At 40.3% G+C, this 24,424-nt stretch overlaps 1 protein-coding gene and 1 long non-coding RNA gene across 6 annotated transcripts in view; one reads left to right on the top strand and one right to left on the bottom strand.

Annotated features, from left to right (window-relative positions):
* Positions 1-24,424, top strand: part of madd (MAP-kinase activating death domain) — a 60,546-nt gene that overhangs the window by 1,059 nt on the left and 35,063 nt on the right. For 3 of the 5 annotated variants that reach the window (XM_053617282.1, XM_053617283.1, XM_053617284.1), the window contains exons 2-4: positions 19,683-19,887; positions 20,738-21,015; positions 21,292-21,604. In XM_053617282.1, the coding sequence (XP_053473257.1) occupies positions 19,829-19,887; positions 20,738-21,015; positions 21,292-21,604 (650 nt within the window). In that variant the 5' untranslated portion in view covers positions 19,683-19,828. The other 2 variants (XM_053617280.1, XM_053617281.1) reach the window with 2 other exon arrangements.
* LOC128603082 (uncharacterized) lies at positions 7,559-12,050 on the bottom strand. The gene is made up of 4 exons (XR_008384962.1): positions 11,173-12,050; positions 9,564-9,764; positions 9,400-9,446; positions 7,559-7,843 (listed from the first exon to the last, which is right to left on the bottom strand). It is a non-coding gene; the product is annotated as an uncharacterized LOC128603082 (long non-coding RNA).

Here is a 24,424-nt window from a genome sequence, read left to right on the forward strand (position 1 = left end):
ATCTTTTTGTCTTGGAGAGTGATTCGTTTCCAGGGAGAGAGTTTAATTGTATTCTGCTGAAATGAACGAAATGACTCGAAAAAAGATTCGTTCATTTTGTTGAACGAGATTCAAAGATCCGAGTCAGTAAAATGATCCGGACTTCCCATCACTCTCTCACACTAAAGTAACATTTTTAAAAGGTGCAACAGTTAATATTTTTCACTTCTTATTAATAGAATAATAATATGTAGAAGTGTAAACTATTTTTAAAAAAATAGTTTAAGCCATTATTTCAGAACAAGTGTAGCTGAAAAAACACCCACCACAGTCGGGTCCTGAATGTTTGTTTGTATTTAGATTAGCCTCAGTCATTTTATAGACACGCCCCAATACCCTTTCACATCCTCATTAAAGTGTACCTATTATGGGTTTTCAAATACTACCTTTCATTTCGTGTGTTATAGAGCTGTTTGTGAATGTAAAAACATCTGCAAAGTTTCAAACAGAGTTATTGACTCCCAGAAGAAGGAACCGATTCTGAACAGCTGAAAGAGTCATTAGTGATTCCAGACTTACTTCCTGTACTAACCTACGTAACAAAAAACCCCGCCTCTGGTCTTCATAGCTGCTAGCAAACAGATGGAGCTGAAACTCGTTATGGTAGTGGGTGTTTCCTTTTTGGACACACACTGACAGCTGTAGACCAATAACAACAGACTGGGACATTTGACCAATCAGAGCAGAGTATGGTCTCTGAAAGGAGGAGTTTAGAGTGAATCCTTTAGAACGGGATCATTTAACGAGTCCTTTGTGACACTGAGGGGGACAAAAGGTAATGCTGCATTTTAAATTATGAGCACATTAAAGTGTTTTTTGACCTTGGATGCATGTAAATCTATTGTATGAGACATTTAAAATAAAATTGGGCACGTTTCAAAACCATAATAGTTGTGCTTTAATAATTATGAGGAGAAGGTGCATTGCTGCATCTAAATTCGCCTACTATCCGCCCTAAATGGTATCTGAGATTAGAATTAGTGTGTCCCAAATGGTAACATGTTGACACGAGTATCCCAAAGGTACCTGGAAGGTCTAGTATATCCGGTAGATTTTGGGAGTGTGGATCCGTGGACACTTTTTCAGCTAATATTGCCCACAAAGAAAGCTTTGTGACGGTTTGCTTTGGTGAATTCCAGGACTCGTATTAGAAAAGTGTAAATGAAATGTGGAAAAATAAATCACTGGAAAGGTAAATGAAATGATATAGTATAAACTATATAAGGAATGACGCATGAAGAAAAGATGAAATGCGACAGGGAGTTTGTTTATGACAACCGTTACATGACATGTTGGTATATACTAGTACTTGCATACTCTTTTGCTGCACGCTCAAAAGTATTTACTTTTTCTTCATGAAAATAGAGTAAAAACATGCCGGTCCAGGCATGTTTATAGAGTTGTAACTTGGCTTCCAAGCAGTTCATTCAAGGCCACACATTTAACCAGTAGAGACCTACCAATAGATCGATTTTATAGCATGAGGGATAAGTTGGGTTCCACAATATTAATGCAGCTATACATGGTTAAATAACATTCATAATAAAAATGTGTTAATGTAATTCAGTAATAAATCAAAAATGAATTGTTGGCAAATCAGTGTGGGATAAAGTGAATAAAACACTCCAGGACATGCTGCTGTAAGAAAGATATAACAGGTATATGTCTGTATCTATCATTGTAGTTGTTGATTAATTTCCCACAACCGTACGCCTGTAGTGTTTTATTATTGTTATTTGAACCATGCTGCTGTCTCGTGGTGATCATTGGCCAATATGCAGGTCTCGAATGTCAGAAATGGTTCAGAAATGCAAAAAGTGGGATTGGTGCATCCCTATGATTTATTTAAACTGTTTTGAATGTTTATATCAGTAAAATTAGGTAATTTGCCGTGTGACATGTCAGGTATTAGTCTGCATTCTGGCTGGGAGAGTTTTAAAGTGTAGGATTTTTTTTTTCAATCATTAGCTCTTAATAATCCAGACAATTATTAATTATAAAAATGTATGTTTTATTTGCATGCGTACATTTGTTGTGACTTTCCCATCATCCGTAACAGAGCATAAAAGCCATAAGTGTGGCCTGCTATACCTCATCCTGTGGTATGGACTGATTACCAGCTTCTTTCCTCTCCTGCCTCTTGTTCGTTTTCCCGAAATAGGACACTTGATGAGATAAGGTTTCCATGACACATAATCAGATCACATGCAGAATAGCCTACATGGCACCCTTTCTATGATCTCTATGAGTAAAAAGGAGATTTTGGGTTGGGTTTTGTGATTTCAGTAATACTTCTCACAATAAAATAATCTATTCAAATCCAGTGCAAATGTGATGCACCGTGACCCCATGACTGAGATAAAAGCCGTACGGTACTCGGGTGTTAAATTCTGAAGTGCTACTGGTTATAGAGATGATTACTTCATTTTTAAATCCTTAAGAGCTCTCGGAGCTTTCGAATAAGAGGAATTAGATTAGCATTTTATGTCTGTGTTGAAAGTAATATCTAAATGAACTATTAGCGAGTCACAAGGTGGCTGGTGTGTATGGGGTTTGAATTGTTTAATGTTTAAAGATAAATAGATTACGATCCACAAATAAATGTAGTGAGATTTACGGAAAATTAAACAAATTCACAAATGCATTGAATGAGATCCACAACTATGTTAGTAATTTCACAAAAATAAAATTGACAAATAAATAAAATGAGATTTCCAAAATATTTATTTATTTATTTATTTATTTTAAAAATGTTTTTATGTCATAAACACAACTCTGCCCCGTATCCTGTGCATTTGTGGATTTTGCTGCACGCATTTGTGGAGTTTGAGACATTTCTAGTGTTGAGTGCACACAAATCCACAAATACTCCGCCCACCGTATACTCAAGCCAATAGGATAACGGCTACATTGCTCCAACCAATCACAATTTTGTTTTACAGTCAGGACAGAACAGAGTTTTATTGCACCGAACTCGTGTATTATGAAGGCTCTCCAGTATGGTCGATCATGAGGAACGACGACATGAGAGTGGTTCTAACCATCTAACAGCATCACTGTAACAACATCTAAAGGAAAACAAGCAACAATATGGGTCATAAATTCTTTATTTTAAGGGAATTATGAAACAGTTCTAACCCCATAGGTGCGCTCTGGTTGAGTTCACCTTATGTTGTGCTTTTTAACCATCTTTAGTTTCAATAAATGTACAAAAGTAAATTACCATACATAATTTGGGGGAATGTCTGTGACATGTTAGTTCCTGTCATCACTTAGGGTATAACAGCTATATATTGTCGTCTCTTTCTCTCTCTCATTTTATTATTATAATTTTTTTTTGTCTAATTGAAGGGGGGGGGCGGATTGATATGTTACCAAAAGCCTTGAACAGGAGACTTCCATAAATGTTAAATAAACGTCTCCATACTGAAAACATCATCGTATTAACATTTATAATTTTACTTTGTTGGAAAAAACCCAAAATACAAAATCTGTTTATCACTAACTTTTATGTGTAACGTCTGCCATACTAGTCCATGTGAATGAGTTGTTACTATAGAAACAATAACGTATTAGAACAAGCGCATTATCATTATTATTAACCTGTGATTTGCTTTGTAGCCAGCACTGTTGTCAGAGCCGTGCTGTTAAAGAAAATTACACCATCAACCCCTTCTGACCAATCATATTCCAGAAGTCAGGTGCACAGTGGTATAAGAAATCTTTATTATAGATATTTGCTTCCTCTTAAGAGTCCAGCTGAGATTTACATAGTGCCAAGTTAAAAAGCGTCATCATTAGTTCAGCTAGTAGTTTTGTGGTCTTTCTTTACTTCAGGGGTCTGCAGGGAGGCCATTAGATGGAGCGAGCAGGGAAATTAGGGCTTGAATCCGCCTTGAGAGCTGTAATTGTGGCCATCCGAGTGCCGTTATTTGAAACACTGCATGGGATCATTTTCTCCAGCTAGAGAGAGGCAAAGTGTAGCTTTCCATCTGTTCGAGTTTTATATTATTATATGCAGCGAAGACGGATCTTTGGGTATATGTGCAGCTGTGTTACTTACTATAAGTGCTGCAAATGCAAGTGGATGCTATTTCAAACTCGGATGTTAAGGAAAGGGGTGTGTGTCTGTCTGATTCTTAAATGACAAAGAGAGAGAGAGAAAGAGAAATGCTAAGTGACTCCAGTGTAACGTGTCCGATCGATTTGTTACAAGCTGTTTGTTTTATCTGAAAGCATGCATCCTACGCCATTAACGATTCATGAGATGGTCACCTGAATGCATTATGTTTCTTCAGTGGTACCGTTCTTTTTTTCTTTTTTTTTCCCAGCTGAATTATAAATTGTAAATTCTGATCAATCAGATTTGAGCATTCAAGCGTGCTGTGGTATAATGACATATTTATCAGGCAATCTGGCACGGCCTGAGAATATTATCAAGTGCTTATGTCAGACTACTTTTTTTTTTTTGTCTTCTTTTCCTCAACCTACTTTGTTCCACACACTTTTTTTGCAACTATATATCAGCATGACCATTAGATCAGTGGTCTCAGTCACTGGGAGAGGATGTCAAGTTCAGAATAAAAGGCCAGTATCCACTGGCTGTCTCGATAACTGAAACATTTGGTTGCTAAATTCAGTTTGCATGATGTGAATCATTTTCAGTGCGACTCCAAAGCTTTTGGAGTTGACTGGAATCAGGGAATCGAATCCCAAAACGCACCCAAAAAGCATGAATGAGACACCTGACGCACAGCAAACATTTAAATAAAAAAAATTATACTGTGCTTGCAAAGAAAATGAAATGATGTAATGATGATGATCAACTGTTTATAAACGAACTGATTCATATTCTTGGCATGAATATGAATTGGTAATGGCAAGCTTATCCAGCACAGGGTTGAGGGGTAGCGTATCACTCTTGGGAACTGGGGGCAGAAGGCAGGGAACACCCTGGACGGGGTGCCAACCCATCACAGGGCACAATTGCTTACACACCCGTTCACACACTATGGACGATCTGGAAATGCCCGTCAGCCTACAGCACATGTCTTTAGACTGGGGGACGAAAACGGAATACCCGGAGGAAACCCCCGAAGCACGAGGGAGAACATGCAAACACAGGGCGGAAACATCATGTGCGAGGAACAGGGCAGAGGCGTGAGGTGTGAGGCAAACGTGCTAACCACTAAGCCATCGTGCCCCTGTCTGCAAATAACGTTTCAGTAAACTGCCGCTCATCATGCTCTAACATGATTGTTTCTTGCATGTACATGATGTCGTGCTTGTATTACTGTGCGGTTTAATACTATACTATTCTGAACCTTGACTAACTCCCTGCAGTGTGACTTCATCTTCATCTCAGTCAGGATTCTGCGTCACCGGTACCTGTGCAGTGTTTCTTTCGTTTCTCCTCCACATGTGCGTTGGAGCGCAGACAGGGCGAGAGTGTGTACACTGCAGATTGTCCTTTCATACACTGCCGTAATAGGAAAACCTTTGCAGCGAACAAGTCTACGAGGACGCACGGATATGAGCAGATCTGTGTTTCTTCCGCTGTCTCTCTGCTTAATCACGGTGTTGTTACCCTCCTATCTCGTCTTTGATCTTTTATTTATGTTGTTATGTTGCTGAGTCTCTCTGCGAGAAGTGCTGCTTTACAGAGCGAGCGAGAGAGGAATCATTTGAAATACTTTCATGTTTAGTGCACGCTTTCTGACTGTCTCGTAGCTCTGATCTTACTCCTTAACCTCAGAAACACAGCGTCTATAATTCCTCTCAAGCCCGTCTGTAGAATTTTTATAAAAAGAAAGAATCTGTCCTTCAGAGTAAAGATCGAGTGCATGTGACTAAATTGTAAAATTAGTCCTATTTTTCATTGATATTTTATTGGTTGGTGGTTGGTGTTGTGAGAGCCTTAATTTGGGGCTTGTACAGTATTGTGATGCTTCAGAGTTTTGCGATCTGTTTCACTATTTGGTTTTAGTCAGGAATCAGTAATAATCATTAAATTTCCACGAAGGATCACTGTGATGTTGGTCAGTGAAAATTTTCTGGGAAAAAAAACTAAAGCACATATGGAGCAAAAAAAATCACATCGTGATATTTAATGTTTTCATAATTATGGCTGTGCCAAATCGTATTGTCCATGATATACCGGTACAGTTCTTCCCCGTGATAAGAATTTGTCATCCCGCGATATTGGACGGTGTTGTCGATGATGCGTTTACGTGAGCATCTCGCACGTAGAACGAGAACATGCATGGTGGAAAGTCAAGTTCCAGCCCTAGTACAGTATGTAGTTTAAGAGTAAAGTCCGAATCGGTGTTTACATTTCAAACGTCAGTTGAATCATCATTGTGTTTTGTACCATTTAAAATTTCGCAGCGTAGTTTAAGACTTGTGAAGTTTGCACTATTGAAACATTATATGCACTTCTTTTAGAGAAGAAGAGGATTTTTACAGCATTTCCGTTAGTTTTTTTTATGGGGTTAGATTACGAATCTTGAGAGTGTGGAATTTTAATTTGTGAATAAAATTATTGGACATATTCTATTTTTTAGCCTAATTAACTGATATAGTTTAGTATTTGATGGTGGTCAGGATTCAGTTTGACTTTCTTTTGGATCAGTGTTTGTGTTTGCATGGATCTCAAGACTGTATGCTGATATGGGGAGGGTGGCTGCCTTTGAGGAGGGGTCGAGCAGAAGGATGGGAGTTGGGAATTCCTTCAGGAAGAAATGGAGCAGTTATTTGGCGTTTTTGGGGGACTCTCGAGGAGGGGCGGTGGAGAGTATAATTTAGAGTTTAGTCTATGATTATACTTGATTATTGCATTTTCCTCTCTTTTTTTTAATTGTGTGTATTTTTTAAATTATTTTATTTTATTTTTTTGGATATTTGAGTTTATATTCTATTGACCATGCGGGTGTTCGTGGGGGGACCAGGGTGGGGTGGGAGGTTGGTAGGGGGAGGGGTTATAGTGGGGATTTATGTTAAAATAGTTTGATTCATTATATATGTTTGTCTCTTTGTGTTAACTTGTGAATCAATAAAAGTGTTAATTACACAAAAAAAAGACTGTATGCTGATGTGACTTGAGCCAAAAAGATTTGTGTTGAATGTTTGTTTTTATATCTTCATTTCTATCGTTCCTGCAGAAAAATTCAGTGAAATATCGTGATATAGTTTAAAGTCTGTTTCGCCCATCCTTATTCATAATGCACAATTAGTGAGAGATTTCATTTTGCAAATCAGCGATGAGTTGTTATTTTTATTCAATATAATATATATTTCAAAACGGACATGAAAACTAGGTTAATGACACACATGATACTTGCAGAAAATGCATATTGTGACACAAGTTATCAGAAAAATTTAATAATCTTTTTTTTGTGATTCAAGTATGACAAATACAAACATACATGTACATCAAAACATTATTTGAACACCTCCTCCTCCCATCCAAATCAGTATTCCTATACCATCCCCCAACCCTCCCTCCAATATAGGTGACCTACAAAAATGATATCATTGTAACACCTAACCCTAACCACCAAAACAACACTGTATCCAAACATGCAGCGTTTTAATAATACTCAATTGTAATGAGAAAATTCAAAACAGCCACAAGGATGCCATGTCCGCGGGGTAGCCACCAGATCCGCATCCTTAATTATCCAGGTTACGTCATCACACGAGCTGTTTCCCCTGCGTCATTATCAGATCTGTGTCCTCACCGTCATGATCTGATCAGCGTTTATGCTACTTTCTATTAAACTAATGAGTGCTGGGTTTCATTGCGCTGTAGAAAAAAAAGAAACCGAGATGGTCACAATGGATAGTTAGTAATGAAGTAAAATAATAACGCTCTTGTTTTCAGGTGTGGTGTTTGGATTAGTGTAGTTTGAAATTTGCATTTCAATGCTAATGTCAGTATTTTTTATTTTAACAAAGCGCTGTGCTTCTGTCCTTAAATTGTTTTACTTGACTGAAATCAGAAAGTAATCGAATCTGTCACACGCTCAGTGTTTTTGTGAAGTTATTTTTGCTTTAGTTTAATTTACTGTTTGGATGGAAAATCTGGCAGTTCTTTGTTTAGGTTTACGGGATGGTGCGCTTCAGCTTTGTGAATGCAGTAGTGATGTCCTTCATGAACGATTCGTTCATTTCGAACGAGTCTTTAATGTGACTCGGGAACAGCGGGTTGTCTCGGAGAGTGATTCGTTCATTTTTGACCGCGCATGCGCTGTAAATCCCCCATAGGTTCTCCACAGGAAACAGAAATGATTAGTTCATCTTTCGTTCATCACGTCACAGCCCCACTGCATTCAGCCTATGGCGCGGTCACAGGATAAACGAACGACTCGAACTCAAAGACTCGAGAGGTGATAATCATTTCTGTTTCCGGGGCACAGACGTGATATAAATGTGACGTGATAAAAGAAAGAACAACTCTGATCGGGAGGTGAGATGAACTAACATACTGCATAGACTGAAGACCAGCTAAGCTATTAATCATTTCCGTTTCTCATAATTCGGCCTTGGTTGCATTAGCCAATAGTTTATTTTTTATTCCAAATGTGATCAACGTTTGCGTGAGTAAGTACTACATGAATTAAAATATAAAAAAAAGAAGAAAAGGAAATAAAACCCATTAGTGTGAAACCATCAGTAAATTAATTTAATTTTGCAGTTTGTTACCTTGATACAGTGAACTTCATTTTCATTGACTCTGGGTTTTCTGCTAAAGCTAGCGGTGTAGCATTACGTGCGTTTGACGCCATGTGCCTTCGACTGGGAAACGGTTTATACGTCCGGTTAGCAAAAAAAGGTTTCTATTTGAGACTAAATTCGTACACTAAATGGTTGAGTACATGGTGCATCGTGTAAGTTCATAGTGTATAGTACGTCATTTGGGACACGTCTTTCGGATGAGACATTAAACCGAGGTCCTGATTTCTCTGTGGTCGTTAAAAATTCTCACTCTAATCCTGGCGAAATTCCCCCATTGGTCCTTATCTATCATGGCCCCCTAATAATCTCCATCCCTGAATTCGCTACATCACTCTCCTCTCCTCTCCACCAATAGCTGGTGTGTGGTGGGTGTTCTGGTGCCCTATGGCTGCCGTCACATCATCTACCCACTGGCGGTGTTTGAGGAGACCACAACCCCACTGTACAATGTATAATGCTTTTGAGTACCAAGAAAAGTGCTGTAATAATCTAAGGAATTATTATTATTATTATATCACACTTATTTAATCTGTTGACATGGAGCATCCACCCACATGTATAAGGTGGCACTCTAGAAATGGTGAAATATTAGAGTGAGCACATTCGTTTTAACCTGTGATTTACCTCGCAGCCAGAAGTCCAGTCACAGAAAAGTAGAAAACGAATCAGCGCTGTGTTAAAAGAAAAGTAGGTGAAGAGGTTAGTATAACATGCAGCCTGTACATTTAGATGACAGCCAAACGCTAGTTTGTAAACCTGCAAGGGTTCAGCAGCACAGCCACTCTCACCCTGCTGATCTGGAAATCGACGTTCTGTCAGCAGTCATCCTTTTTAGGTGCCTAATATTGGTGATCCCTGCAGGCACTTGAGAACATTTTCACTCCACACTGTCCCATGCCACTCCCTCAGCAATAAGCTGGAAACCTGCCGCGTTGACCTTTGAGCCCAGCGCCTCCAATTCCACAACACCTCAGGATGCCTGCAGAGGACTGGAGGGCCAGGGGTGTGAAAGCATTAGCCATGTTTCAACTGTATACATACAGCCTAGTGGAACTGTTTTTGCTCTTGACATTTTCTAAGTGTGAGAGCCCTGTGTCTAAAGCAGGTGTTTGTGACATGGAGCAGAGCACATTAGTCTTAACAGCTTCAGAGGTCTCAAACCCAAGAGGGTCATTCGGAGACTAATCACCGAAGCCCGACGCCATCTGTCACAGATCTTTGAGATCACAGACCCAGCAGCGAATTAGATAATGTAGTGGGAGGTTTGGCACTATTTCAGCTGTTTATTTTTTTTTCCTTCCCCCAACTAACAACCAGAGCTGTAATCTAGTTACTTTTTCTGATAACGCAGTAATGTAACGCATTACATTTCAAATGTATGTAATTTGATTAGTTACTGATGTCAATAAAATTACGTTACTTGCGTTACAAATTTATTGTTAAAAAAACAATATTAAGTAACATGTATTTGTAAAAGAAATCACGTTTTGCCCGGAAGATTTTTTCTTTAGCCCCGAATAATTCTCCGCTTGGAGCGGTTCGTCACTACGTAACTGAACGTCAGTAAAAGAAGACGGTGGTGTTGTAATTTTATAGCTTCACTGAACGGAGGCGAGACCAATCAGACACGTGGAAACACTCGTGTCTTATTGGCTGACAGTCTCTCAGTTCTGCCAAATGCTAACTCACACAGGCAGTGTGATGAAAAATGGATACATGCTGATTATTATTATTATTTTTTTTAAACCAGTAAAAGGGTTGAAACTGAAACAGTAACATCCTCTGACGCTGAGCAGGGAAACAAGGTGTGTAAATGTTTGAGTTCCAGTTTACGTGAACATGATATGAGCAGATCATAAGGAAAGATAATGTACATTGAATGGCACTGTAGCAGCTAAACCCATACACTGAAAGCTTAGCTGTGCCTCCACTTGGCTAGCGACACCAAACTAGTCTAGTTAGAAAAGTTTAATGTTTTATCAGTCCAGTAATTCTAAAAACGGTAACAACACCTGATGTAAGTTTTATGATAAATCCGACTTTTTCTGATTGTCATACATTGCGCTCTAAAATTACTGAAAGAACTATGAGTTTCACTTTTGTAGGTTTGATAGGTTGTGAAAGTAAAGTAATTAGTAATCTGATTGATTAATTTTTACATGCAGTAATCAGTAATGTAATCAGATTACGATTTTAAAGTAGTCATTAGTAATCTGTAGTGGATTATTGTTTTTGTTTTTTGAGTAACTTACCCAACACTGCTTACAACCCAATTAAAGTACATTCCTCAGTACATACTTATCACCTTAGCTGAAAACTTTTCTCTAAATGAAAGATTAACATCTATTAATGTCAGATTAAAATGCATAATCTCATTTAAAAAAAAAAAAAACTTACAAGAATGACCCTCGATTCAGGATAAAACCGGTTGTATTGATTCCTTGGTGTTGGTTATCCTTCTTACTCCACGTTTCTTATAATGTTTAGCTGTTAAACATTTCTGCTGCTGTGTTTGTGTGAGGCAGAAAGGCTGTTTGTTTTTCTGGGTGGAGGAGCAGATGTCAGTCAGTTTAGTAAGCTCTGTGGTTTTGTGAACTATAGATACTTATCTCCTGTCCATTAAGGTCACAGTCTGTTTTTGCAGCGCACAGCAGATTTCATTATTGCGCAATACCAGATAGGTTTAGTGTGATCTAAGGATATTATCGTCCCTACGGTACATGATATTACTGACATGATATGTAGTGACATTTATTCTGGTTGTATTCCGTTACCAGACCTGCCGCAATTTAACATCAGAGTATGCTAGTATGAGTGATCGTGCCAAAATATGTCAAAAGAACAGTCTCTTCCTCCCCAATAAAACAAGCATATTAATCAGGAATGATTTGCGCAGGTGTTTTGAACTCTTAATATTAACCTACACTTTCCCTCACGTGTCTTGACTCACACGGGCTCCCTCACGTTCCGGTAAATGGAGAATTTTATATATATATATATATATATCACAACTCCAGGGTCGGGCTTTCGATTCCCACTGTGGCCCTGTGTGTACGGAGTTTGCATGTTCTCCCCGTGCTGCGGGGGTTTCCAACGGGTACTCCGGTTTCCTCCCCCAGTCCAAAGACATGCATGGTAGGCTGATTGGCGTGTCTAAAGTGTCCGTAGAGTATGAATGGGTGTGTGAGTGTGCCCTGCGATGGACTGGCACCCTGTCCAGGGTGTACCCCGCCTTGTGCCCGATGCTCCCTGGGATAGGCTCCAGGTTCCCCATGACCCTGAAAAGGAGTAAGCAGTAGGAGATGGATGGATGGATATAAGATAATATAATATAAAATCGGGGTGCAAGGCGTCACTTCTGGATAATTCGTAGTTTATGTCGATATTTTAAAATTTTGCACAAGGAAAAATCAATAGCACACAATACAGGTCCATTTAAAAGCCTCAGCAATAGTATTGTCTTTTTTACTTCTGATTATAACAGTGGCTTGAGATTGATGCACAGACTTATAAAAGACTTGATTGGTTTTCTGTCCTTTAACGACACAGAAAACACACAGATATACTGTAAGGCTCTGGACCTTTTAGGATATAGATGTATAAGAAGCTTTTAAGGCACGGAGTGATATTTATTTATTTTTAAATGGTCTGCTCTCTGCAGGAGGCACAAGGATGGATTAAACATAAATGTTTCTTTTATTTCTATTTTTATAACCTGAATTACAGTACATATCATGCATTTTTCAGTATTTTCCCCCATCTAAGGAACCCATGTGAGGATTAGGATTGTGTTATCTGATTATAGATTAGCTCATTTAGTCCTCACGTGTCTCAATAATAAGGTAATGTCTACAGGACACGCCTACAGCTTTTGTTTTGTTTTTTCTTGTTGGCTTCAAATGAACAGTGAACGCCTTTCCTGATGGTGCCGGTCACACAAATGTTTGGTGAGCTAAATTGTCAAATTCTTTACACAACCTCATCAGATCAAGGTTTAAAAAAATAATAATTTGTTGATTGAGGTTGTGAGTTGGAAGCCACAGTGGCAGTTTGGTATTGCTAGGGTTTTTTTTTTTAAGCAGGGCTCTTAAAACACTCAAATGTAAAATGGTTAAACGTGAGTGGGAACTCTTTATCCGCATTAGACGCTGTGGAGAATCCAAAATAAATTCTGCCATATAACTATTTTTTAATCTTTTAATCCTGTGGTGCAGCAGTACACTGATCATAAATTATTTGATAGCCCTAGTCCTGAAAAATTATTACATTTTCCGTCTTGCGATTCCCAGGTGTTATTTGTTTTTTGCCTTACTGTATGTATTCTACCCTGCAACATTTCACCTTATGAACTGTCTGCTCACAAATACAGTCACAGCTGCACCAGTGGAAAAGAAAACAAAACAAACCAGGTCGGCTTTGAATCTCATTACCTTGGAGTTGATTGCAGTGGGTGAGATCTGGGCTCGCGAGCACATGGGAGCAAAATCGTATGACGTCACGATTCTCTGGAGTCCCTGAACTTGTTCCACGCTCCACAATTGAGCAAGTTGTTGAATCAAACAAGACACACACACACATACATACAGTACACACCCCAGTGTATTGTCCGTGTTCATTCTTAATTCTTGATCACAGAAAGGCTCAGGAGTTCGTTCATTTTGTTGGGTAAAACAAATGAGTTGACACATTTTAGTACGTTCTGTGTGAGCCACATAGCCAGAATCTTATTCTCTCTTGGATTATTCCATACGTGCAAATATGCTTAGAATTTCCACATTGTGTGAAGACTGAAGGTGCGAACCAAGTTGAGTTATAAGTGTCCCAACCAGTTTGTTTGCTTCCGTTCTTTAAAACTCAGCTTTTAAGCCTCAATGGAGCTTTTTTGACATGCTTGGAGAAATAATTATGTAGACTGGCATATGAGCCTTGAAGAAATGGAAAGCAGAGTCTGTGGGGGGTTTTTTTTCTCTCTCCTAAAGCACTTTATGAGGCAGCCATAAAGTGTGATTTAAAAAAATTAAAAAAAAAATTCCTGAGGTTTTGGCTTTTTTTATTTTTATTTTCCCAGCCCCCTTTTCTGAAGATTCATTGAGGCACTGTCACAATTTAAGAATAATATTCAGGCCCTGGTGTTGGAGCATTAAACAGCTAGAAGTTGAATTGTTTTTATAGATTTCCCTTCCTTCTCCTCTTCTGCTGTGATATTTTTGGCGTGGTAGGTGGAATGGGAAAGTAGGAATCGCCTTCACAGCAGAAGAGGTTGCCTATTAATCACTAAGTAAAGGCCTGCGGCAGTATGTGACAGTCAGAGAACAGAATTAATGCGTTCTGCTGGACAGGCCAGAGGAAGACTCGCTGACTGCACTATATACTGTCTGTCTTCCAGTGGTTGTTGGATTCAGATTTTCTGGGATGACTCAGTGCTTGCTGAAATACAAATGTTTTGGACATCAGCATTGTCCTACCAGAGGACCAACTCCTTTAAACAGAACATTCAGTTAAATACGGTGAACCAGAATGGGCACTCCAACCAGAATACTCATGTCCATGTCTAAGATTGAATTATTATTATTATTTCATTGCATATATCGAGAAGGCATTTAGTGTCCAAACATGCCCATCGCTCCTCACAATAGGAAGAGTAACAAGTGCAACCAGTTTGAAAATCTGGGAGCAAATTACTTTCACACATGAACTGTCAGGCTGCTACTGTTGGATAGTGGCACTGAGAAAGGCCCTTAACCCTCAACTACTGAATTATATCCTGTCTCAAAAATATGAGCCAAATGGAAATAGCGCTAATCTAAAAAAACAAGCTGCTTTGCAGAACTGAATAGCACTTCTGTTTCAGCCTGTTGCTGAAATATCGTGGCGTTTGCGTCACCACTGCAAAATCTCTTGGGCTACCCAATTCTTTCACAATCGGTAATGTTTGTGCCAGGGGTTGAAACATACTTGCGGTAAGAACTTGAAATCTCCAATCACAAGGCTCTTAAACCTTAGGAAATTAATATGTCCAATAAGCTAAGAACAGCACGGATGTTCTTGAAGTTCTGCATCTTGCTTGAAAACATCACAGTTTCATAGAGGATTGTTGCCAGAATTTAAAGGGTTTATATTTAATGTCTAATTCATGTGAATTAAGTCAAGGCTGGGCGATTTAGCCGAAATAATATATCAGGATACTTGAGGACATTTCTATGCTGCACGATGCAGATCACGATATATAATTTAGCAACCAAACTGTCTGCAAAAAGTAGTAAAATAAACAACAACAAAAAAATACCTTAAACTCCAGTTTGACGATATTTCTCTTTAATGCCTACACAAAGACAAAGATTTTTAAATATTTTTTTTAAAAAGTTTTTTAAAAATTACATCAAATCAACCAGCATTCAATACCATTTAATTTGCAATGAAAATGTTTTTAAAACGCATCACCGTACCAACGATATTTCAGAAAAGTGTATCGCATAATTGTTTATCACGATATAGATGTTATATTGATATATCGCCCAGCCCTACATTAAGCATGTTTGTGACATGTTTGAAATAGCATGCTACATAAAACGTCACGGGTTGAATAATTTGGATCCCGTTTTGACCAATTACAGACAATAGTTTGTATTTATTAAGTAAGTATTCAGTCATTATATTATGTCTAATGGATCTGTCTCAGACAACCTCTAAATTCATAGCAATGTTTATTTCTCATGTGTTACATAAAGCTGATGGATTTTGTATCTGGGAGTGAGTATTTCAGCTCATTCTCCCTCCTGCTTTGTTACTGCAGACAGTCAGATGTTTCCTGATGCCTTGAGCCATCTTAACTCAATATAGGATTGCGTAATGCCGAGTCTTGCCACGGGCCTTTAGAAATAAGGAAAGAATTGAAGGCATGAAACACAACAACCGTGTCCTCAGCATACCAGACGGCTCGTTCAGACTTCTGTGTGTCTGCGTGGAGCGGTCTGATAAACACTGACCCAGTTTATCATCGGATAAACGGGGAAATGTGTTCACCCGCTTGATACTATTAAGCTTTGGTTCTGTTTATTAGGAGCACGTTCATTCAAAGGCCAAAAGTATGTGGACACGTGTCCATCATACACGTATTTCGACCTTCCCCAAACTCTTGCCACAAAAGATGAAAGTACACAATTGTCTAGAATTTCCCCTTCACTGGCGCTAATAGGTCCGAACCTGTTCTAGCACGCCAGTGCCCCCTGTTGCTGCGTAAGAACATGAACAATGAAGTTCAACATGAACAACTGCGCCCCAGGCATCAGTGCCTGCCCTCGATCATGCTTTTGTGGCTGAATGGGAACAAATCCCCGCAGCCACATTACAAAATCTACTGGAAAGCCTTCCCAAAAGTGTGATCGCCAGGCGTCCACAAACCTATGACCATTATAGTGTATGTCTCCTTCAGAAAAATTCATCAGTGTCATGAGCATCTTCATGAATACAGTGTGCATCTTGAAAGTTTCCAGTGGTTCAGTCCAAAATTCAGAGCTGTGTTCCAATATTATATGATCCATTAAAAGGCTGTGCGTTATAATATGTTAATAGTTTTATTAAAATATTATAATAGTGTTATTATAATATTATAATCCATTACAATTGTCTCCCTGTGGTTAACCTTGAATTGTCAAATATTGTCTATAATCTTTGTTTAAACAGTGGATCAGTTTCCTGTGTAAGTAAAATAATCAAACAAATCTAGTGTTTAATTTCCAAAGTGAGCAGGGGTGTGAAGAATCCGTGTGATGAACACTAGAAAACAAGAGCGATTAGCCAGTACAGATATGTGAACCATCACGGGGGTGTAGACCACCGAGAGCTCGCACTCCACATGCCTGAAACTTTTTCTTCATACACGTTTCTCACTGGCAGTGTTGAGTCATAGCAAATCTATTACTTCACTTAATATATTTTCCTTACCAAGGTGGAAATTAATTAGAAACGATCCACATAGATGTATAGCGTGCTCCGTGTGAAATATTTTACACTTTTAAATTGTTTTACTTTTTAAAACAGCCTCTATTGAATTGTGTTCATTTATTTGTTTCCTGTTTTAGCTTTGTGTGTCTGTTCCGATGCGTATCTACCCTTATACCATGGTCTGTCTGAATACTCGATTCTGATTGGCTGGAAGGTCCCACTCAAATGCACAGGTAGTTCCAGTCAGTTTAATCACTGTTCTAAATTAATGCACTGCCTATAAACAAGTGTAACCATGGCAACATACGTTTACAGTCGCATACGTTATTTAAAGTCTCCGTTACATTGGTAGTAGAGATGCGGCACAGACGCAGGCAATTCACACACGCACAATATCGTGCTCTCTCTCTTTCTCTCTCTCTCGCTCTAATAACTATTATTAATTCATTCAAATAAATGTAATCTTACTGCAGTACTTTATCTCTGATTTTATCGCAGACAGAAGTCTAGATCTAATGACCTGTATATAAAATAACTAATGAAAACGAACCGTTATTTTCATCCTTTCAGTCAGATTTTTGAAAACATCACTGACCGCTTTAACTTGTCAATGCTGGCAAGTGACCATGGTATAAGCTGGATAATCCACGGCTAGGTGTGCGTTAAACGATTTTAACACACGACGTGGACGGAAAGAACCACCTGAAGTGAGGTATCCCTTACATGTATTCGTTTATACATTTTTATTCTTTTATTATTTATAGCCTTGCTCCTGTCACGGATATAGCACTTGACGCTGACATGGCGTTAAAAAATTAAACACCTGATCTGACTATACCGAGGTGGAAGATGGAAGCATTTTTTTTTTTCTTAAAAAAAAAAAAATCTATTAGCTTTTAGAGAGAAATGCTACATTATTTATTTATTTTTTTTTTTAGATTCTACATATTTTTAAACGGACATATGAACATAGAAGATAAAACAATTTCTTTGGCATCAGGATCTAGACACTCGTCTGCTGAACATTACATTCCCAGTTTGAATTGAACAGTAAATTCAATATTTTTTTTAATGCAGAAAGTTGACTAAGCTATCGGCAGATATTTCTGCTGCTGATGATGGGTAGCGTTGCCACCTCCCAGCTCCGGGGTCCCGGGTTCGTTCCATAGCTCGTGTTACTGTTTGCATGGAGGTCCCTGTCCCCTGTCCTCCCGGTGCCCGTGTGGGTTTGCTCTGGGTTCTTTTTCAGTTTCCTCCAACCTCCCAGCAGGCCTCACGCCCAGTGTTCCCCGGATAGGCTACAGATCCACCACAACACAGATTAAAACAGTTACTGAAAGTGCGTGAGCGAGTAATGACGGCCTGAATTACCCATAAAAATAGAAAATTAATTAAGTTGAACATTTTTCAGGGAGACGCTGGTCACCTGTTCACAGGTCCTACGCTTTTATTCTATATGGTTCTTGTCTGCGTCTTGATTGGTTAGTGGTGCTCAGAAAAACTAAATATTAGCCCAGCGCGTCAACTAATGTATCCATCAAACCACTAAAAAGCTCAAAATAATGTTATAACAAGAATAAAACAAGGCTTTGGTGTGTACAGGTGGCTGTATGTTTGCACTTACAGTTACGACTCACCTTTTGAGTCAATGCTCCCATTTACCGCAGGCCACAGGTAGGCGTACAGTGTGGCTCATGAACTCGGGTTCTTTTGTCATTCTCATTGTCTTTGTCTCCTGATAAATAAATAAAACCCAGCTGTGGGTAGGAATAGGTCATCGGAAAGTAAACAAGTCTCAGCTGAAAGTAGACATGAGAGAATGCTGAGGTTATACTGGTAGACAGTGTTTTCATGGTTTCCTTCTTCTTACTGAAAAGTGCGTATTGTTAGTGTGAGCTTATTAGGTTTGGCTTGTATGGATGGAGCCCATGGTGAATAGGACAAAATATCTTTTGAGTTGTCTACGTATGTATGTGTTTACATTCGCTGCTGAAGCTCTTGTCACAATCCAGAATGCGTCAGCACGAGTGTTCGGATTAGTGTTGTCAGGATAACAAAAGCTTGACCTGCGATCCAGGTCATGTAGCTTGATCATTTTGATGCATTGATTCCCTTTAATCTGTTGTAGGTTTTGTAAACATTTATACGTTCATATGTCTTCTGTAAGCGCTCGATCCTGGTCCCGGACCCTGAGCGTGAGGCGGGGAACACGCCAGGATAGGACACCGGTCCGTTCACCTCCGCTCCGTGTTCGCACACTCCTTCAGACCCAGGGACAGTTCTGAGTATCCAGTTCTCCTACTGGCATGTTTTTGGCAGGTGGGAGGAAACCAGAGAACCCAGAGGAAACCCCACAGGAGAACATGCAGAGCTCATGTGTAATGTCTACTCATGTAGAACTCTGTGTAGAACATGCATGTAGAACATGCAACTGTGTAAATTAGCACTAATTAACACTACAGCTAGTTTTTGCTCTAGGGCATGCACCACTAAATATTACTGAGTTACATTATACACCATGGTTACAAACAGTTCTTTGTTCCACCAAGGATATAGGAGTCGTTTATTGTGTAGAACAACTTCTTGATAAAGTGCTTTAGGTTTTTATTTTATGCGTTTTACATGACCAGCTGCATTCCCTGTATGCAACAGCATGTACAGTGACGAATAATAGTAGTATCGTACCATTTGTAATAGGCTCTTTGATACCACTCACGCACGTCTGTGATACCTAGAGGTGTGAAATTCAGTGTTTCGGATGTGGCACACTCTTTGGGTTTTGCTGAGCCGCGTCTCTTACCGCATATTTATAAGCTGGAAAGGTAAATATTCATAAGGCGGGGGCGAGCTAATATATCGTTATTAGTGGGTTTTTATTTTCAGCTCCACTAGAAGCCCGTTGCTTTAGTGATCAGGAAATGACTAATCACCACCTTTTTCATTTCTGTGGTCTGCGCTTCCAGGTAAACGTAATTTCCTGCATGGCTCTGAACACAATGATTGGCTCCTGCCTTTCTAGATCTGCCTGCTTCTAACTGCATCCTGATTGGACAGCTTCTGTGCAGCGAGCTTATCAGAGCCATGACTTAGACATACTGCACTTTCAGAGATGGAGAAAAAGAAAATGTGTCAGCGCCTCCTGGACTACCTGGTGGTAGTTGGAGCCAGGTAAGTGCGTGTGTGTGTGTGCGCGCGCATGTTCCTTGCTTTGTTTTGCTAGGTGCGATGGTGAGTGGTAGCTGCTGTGTGAAGACTGGGTGTGTGTGTGTGTGTGTGTGTGTGTGTGTGTGTGTGTGTGTGTTATATGTTCTTTGTTTTGTTTTGCTAGGTGTGATGGTGAGTGGTATCTGCTGTGTGCGTGTGTGTGTGTTATATGTTCTTTGTTTTGTTTTGCTAGGTGTGATGGTGAGTGGTATCTGCTGTGTGCGTGTGTGTGTATGTGTGTTATATGGTTCTTGCTCTGTTTTGCTAGGTGCAATGGTGAGTGGCAGCTGCTGTGTGTGTGTGTGTGTGTGTGTGTGTGTGTGTGTGTGTAGACTGGGTGTGGTGTTAGTCAGTAAGCGTGCATCAGTGGGAGTTTATGTAAGATGTTTGCCTGAGGTGTGTGTGGCAGGTTGACATGTTCAGTACTTTAAATAAAAGGGGCCCTCTGCTGCTTGGAATTCTTACAGTTGATCTGTTTGTATTCTGTTCAGTAAACTGCATATTTCGTATAAATGGGCTGGGCAAGTGCACTGGGCTAAACAATGACGGACATGTAGAGAAATTTATTCATGCAGCTGTTGCTTGGATCATGATGAAAAGCGAGGCTATGTCGCAGTAAGACTAGATTCTGGTCACTTTGATTAAAACTTTGATTTTCATCAGTCAGTCCCTAAAGACAGTTTAAATATAACCCAAATCTAAGATGAATGTCCCATCAAGAAACTAGCCCTTAGGGTTTTAATAAAGCTTACTCATTGCAGTGCTCCAACTGGTGTGTCTGTCACTCCTTCTCTTTCTCTATCCCCGCCTCCAGGCAGCCCAGTAGCGAGAGTGTGGCACAGACGCCCCAGCTGCTGAGGCGTTACCCACTAGAGGACCACCCTGACTTCCCTCTGCCCCCAGATGTGGTGTTTTTCTGCCAACCAGAAGGCTGCTTGAGTATGCGACAGCGCCGTGTCAGCCTGCGCGACGACTCGTCCTTCGTCTTCGCGCTCACCGATAAGGACTCGGGCATCACGCGCTATGGCATCTGCCTCAACTTTTACCGCTCCTTCCAGCGAGGCCACCATCGCTCACGTTCAGAATGCAAAGGTCATTATTTCAATATATAGGATTTGTCTTGTATTAGGTTGTTGTCGCTGCATACAGTGGTTGTCTCCAGTGCTCCACACACACAGCGGTCATCTACAACACTCCTAATACACACCAGCTGTCTTCACACACAGCTGTCGTCGCCTAATAGTACTCGTCCCGTTACCAGACAAAGCTTAGTATTATGTGCATTAATGTGTTTAATGTCCTTTTTGGACTGATTTGAATACAGACCCTTGAGACATATTAGTCCTCATCGGTTTTCTCTTCGTACAGACAAGCCTCCACAGACAGACCCTGCAGTCGAGGCCACTGAGATATGCGACCCTTCCACCTTGTCTCTCTCGGGTGACCACACAGCGCCCGTGGCAGGAGACAGGGTGCCAGAGACGAGCACCGGAAGGTCACCGCGTCCCAAACGCAGCGCCAGGGCATCAGCACGGAATCGCAACAGCATGCTGACGTCACTGTGCATCCTGAGCCACTACCCGTTTATCTCCACCTTCAGGGAGTGTCTGTACATCCTCAAACGCATGGTGGACTGCTGCAGCCACAGACTCAGCCAGAGAACTGCCAAGGGTAACCAGCGGTGAGGACACACACACACACACACACATCATCATACATCAGTATTCTGGCTGGGGTTTTTTTTTTAAACTGAACAGAATTTTCTGTAGAGTTTTTTTTTTTCCTCAGTCTGGGTTTCTGTAGCGCCGTCTTGTGACCGTGTCGAATGTTTAAAACTGCTAATCGAAAACGATCGAATCGAATGGTTTTAGACACCTCGGTAGGTGCCGTGCTGATTGCAGTATATCTGACCACATTGTGTCTGCACGTTCAGGTCTCGTATGATATGACTAGAACGGCGGCAGCGTCATTTTTAATCACTCGTACTCGTTAACGTTAATAACGGTCGGCTGTTACTGTTCGGCTTCAGAGAGCGAAGACAGCTTGTAATTTTCCTGATGGATATCCAACCAGACAATTTCCTGATTCTGAATCCATTGTTATGAGCTTTGGATATCTATTATGATAGCACTCTGCTTTTTTCTTTTTTTTATTTTTTTTTAAAACTTAGTGCTGCAAATAAGAAGGCATTTAATAATTTGCCATGTGCTAGCGTTATAGAGAATTGTAACTGGAGAGGTAAGTTAGAGGTAACGGTTTGTTATAAAGGAAGCGGGTGCGCTATAAGAGAATTTACTGACGTCCTTCATCGTGTAACGAAGTGAATCCTGCGAACGATAGAGTGCGAGAGGGAGATAGTCCGAGAGTGTTTCCGAGTGAGAGGGTGAGATTGAGGGGGAGAGAGCGATGATGATGATGATGATGATGATGGTCATGATGATAATTATCTTGTTCTCTCCATAGGAAGATTATGTAAGTCGTTTGTGTGACAATGGGCTTATGTTGCAATGACAGGCTGTGGTGATTGCTCACTCCTCAAGTGTCTATCATTAAACAATCTTCACGAACGCTTTAGCAGTCTCATTCAGATCAATAAGCATTGTGAGTGACTGCTCCAAACCCCATCCCCCCCCGTTCCATTTTCTCTGCGGAGCCTTTTTTTCTGTCGTAACCTAGCAACCGCCTACGTGACAAGTTGCAGTTGTGGGTTCAGCCCTCGATTTTGTTCATCCTGCCAAACTCCCTAGATTTCCTCTCGGAGCGTGTGGAATAAATCCAAGCAGAAAACTAGTATTTGAAACGGAGGGCTCTGAGCACAAATTACTGTGTAAATGATCAGCGGTGCTCAGGGCAATCGTGTAACCTCACCCCTGTTTGCTAACAGCTCGATTTCAAAACGGCACCTTGCAGCAGCACAGTGTTTTTTGTGTTTTATATAAAACAACGATTTTAATGTAAGAAATCACGACAATTTAAGGATGTTGCCAGCGAAATGGGCAGCACATATGATCAGAAGGTGAATATTTTATGAAGTGTAACATCACTCAGGACTCACTTAACGCCCAGATCACTGCGAAAGAGCTATCTGCTGGACTTGAAAAAAAAAACAAAAAACATCATTATCGGGCGACTGCTCTAAGCCACTAATAATTTTACCCCTTATTCAATCAGCTGGCTAGGGGGAAGGGAATATTTGTTTTTAATTAGTAGAGCATGACAGTGTTGCGTTCTCTGTGCTATCTACATTCAGGTATTCTTGTCAGGTAAGCTCAGCTGTGGTGGGGGAGGAATCATTGGAGTTAATTTTGTATCTCAGGCAAGCAGAATTTATGTTCAAGACTCGTTTTGCATGCGTCGCTGAAAACGAGAGATTATATTTTCTTGGTCTGCCGGTGCAGCACGTTTGTGGGAGTTTAGTAGTATGCAGATTGCGTAACGACCACCTCCAAAGGGCAATTCTGACTCAGGCAATCTCTCCGTCTCAGCGCAGCATCATCCTGGCAAAGGAAGTGCGATTTTGTTCCAGCACTGGTGTTTCAGTGGGCACACATCCGAACACGTTACACAAGCACGTGGGTTGTCTCACCGTGTCCTTGAAATCAAAACTACAACTTTTTTAGTTTTAGGCTTTCTTTACAAAAACATAGTTCTTTTAGTTATAATCACTGGCCTAATATCAGTCAGTGGTTTGGGGTTGATGCGCTGCTGCGATTTGGTTTTAGTATTATCAAGGCCAGATCAGAGCCGTAAAAGTCTCGAATCAGAATTGGAACACGTGTTGAATGCAGCAGTTGAATGCGGTAGAGATGCTGGAGACAACAAGATAGGTTGTGTGAACCGGAGATACCAGGGAGACCAAGACCGAGTGCCTGCCAGAGAGAGATAGTAAGAGCTGTCAGGTGTATAGAGAAATAAACGAGAAACGTGCTTATGTAATATCGAGGCAGCTGAAGCAGACTTTTTAACAGATTGAGGTTGCTGACTCTCTTCGGGGACCGGCTGCAGGAGGTGGGAGGCTTTCACACAGAGAAAATTACGGCCTTCTCGCTGTCCTGTCATAAACGACAAACTCCCCCTTTCTCTACCCTGACTACAGCCCACTCTCACACACGCGCGCGCACACACACACACACACACACACACACACACACACACACACACACACACACACACACAAGCTCTGATTTGTCTCAAGGAAAAGGGACTTGCAATGCCGAGCATAAAGCAGTGTTCATTTTGTTGATTCTAATGACAATGTTCATCATGAAAAGTGCTAGAGAAGTGCATGAGAAGTGCTATAGTGTGTGTGTGTGTGTGTGTGTGTGTGACCTCATTCTAAACTGCTATAGGCCATGAACGTATATAGTAACTAAACGGCGAGAAGTGGTGTAAATGTTTGTGGGATTTCTTTCAGCTGAGATATTATGACGTTCCCATTGTATAGGGCTTCAATAAATGTCATGAATCGTGCTCAGTGTTTTACTTTCAGTGCTTTAAACTG

This window comes from Ictalurus furcatus, chromosome 27, assembly GCF_023375685.1.
Source record: "Ictalurus furcatus strain D&B chromosome 27, Billie_1.0, whole genome shotgun sequence".
NCBI classification, from domain to species: Eukaryota; Metazoa; Chordata; class Actinopteri; order Siluriformes; family Ictaluridae; genus Ictalurus; species Ictalurus furcatus.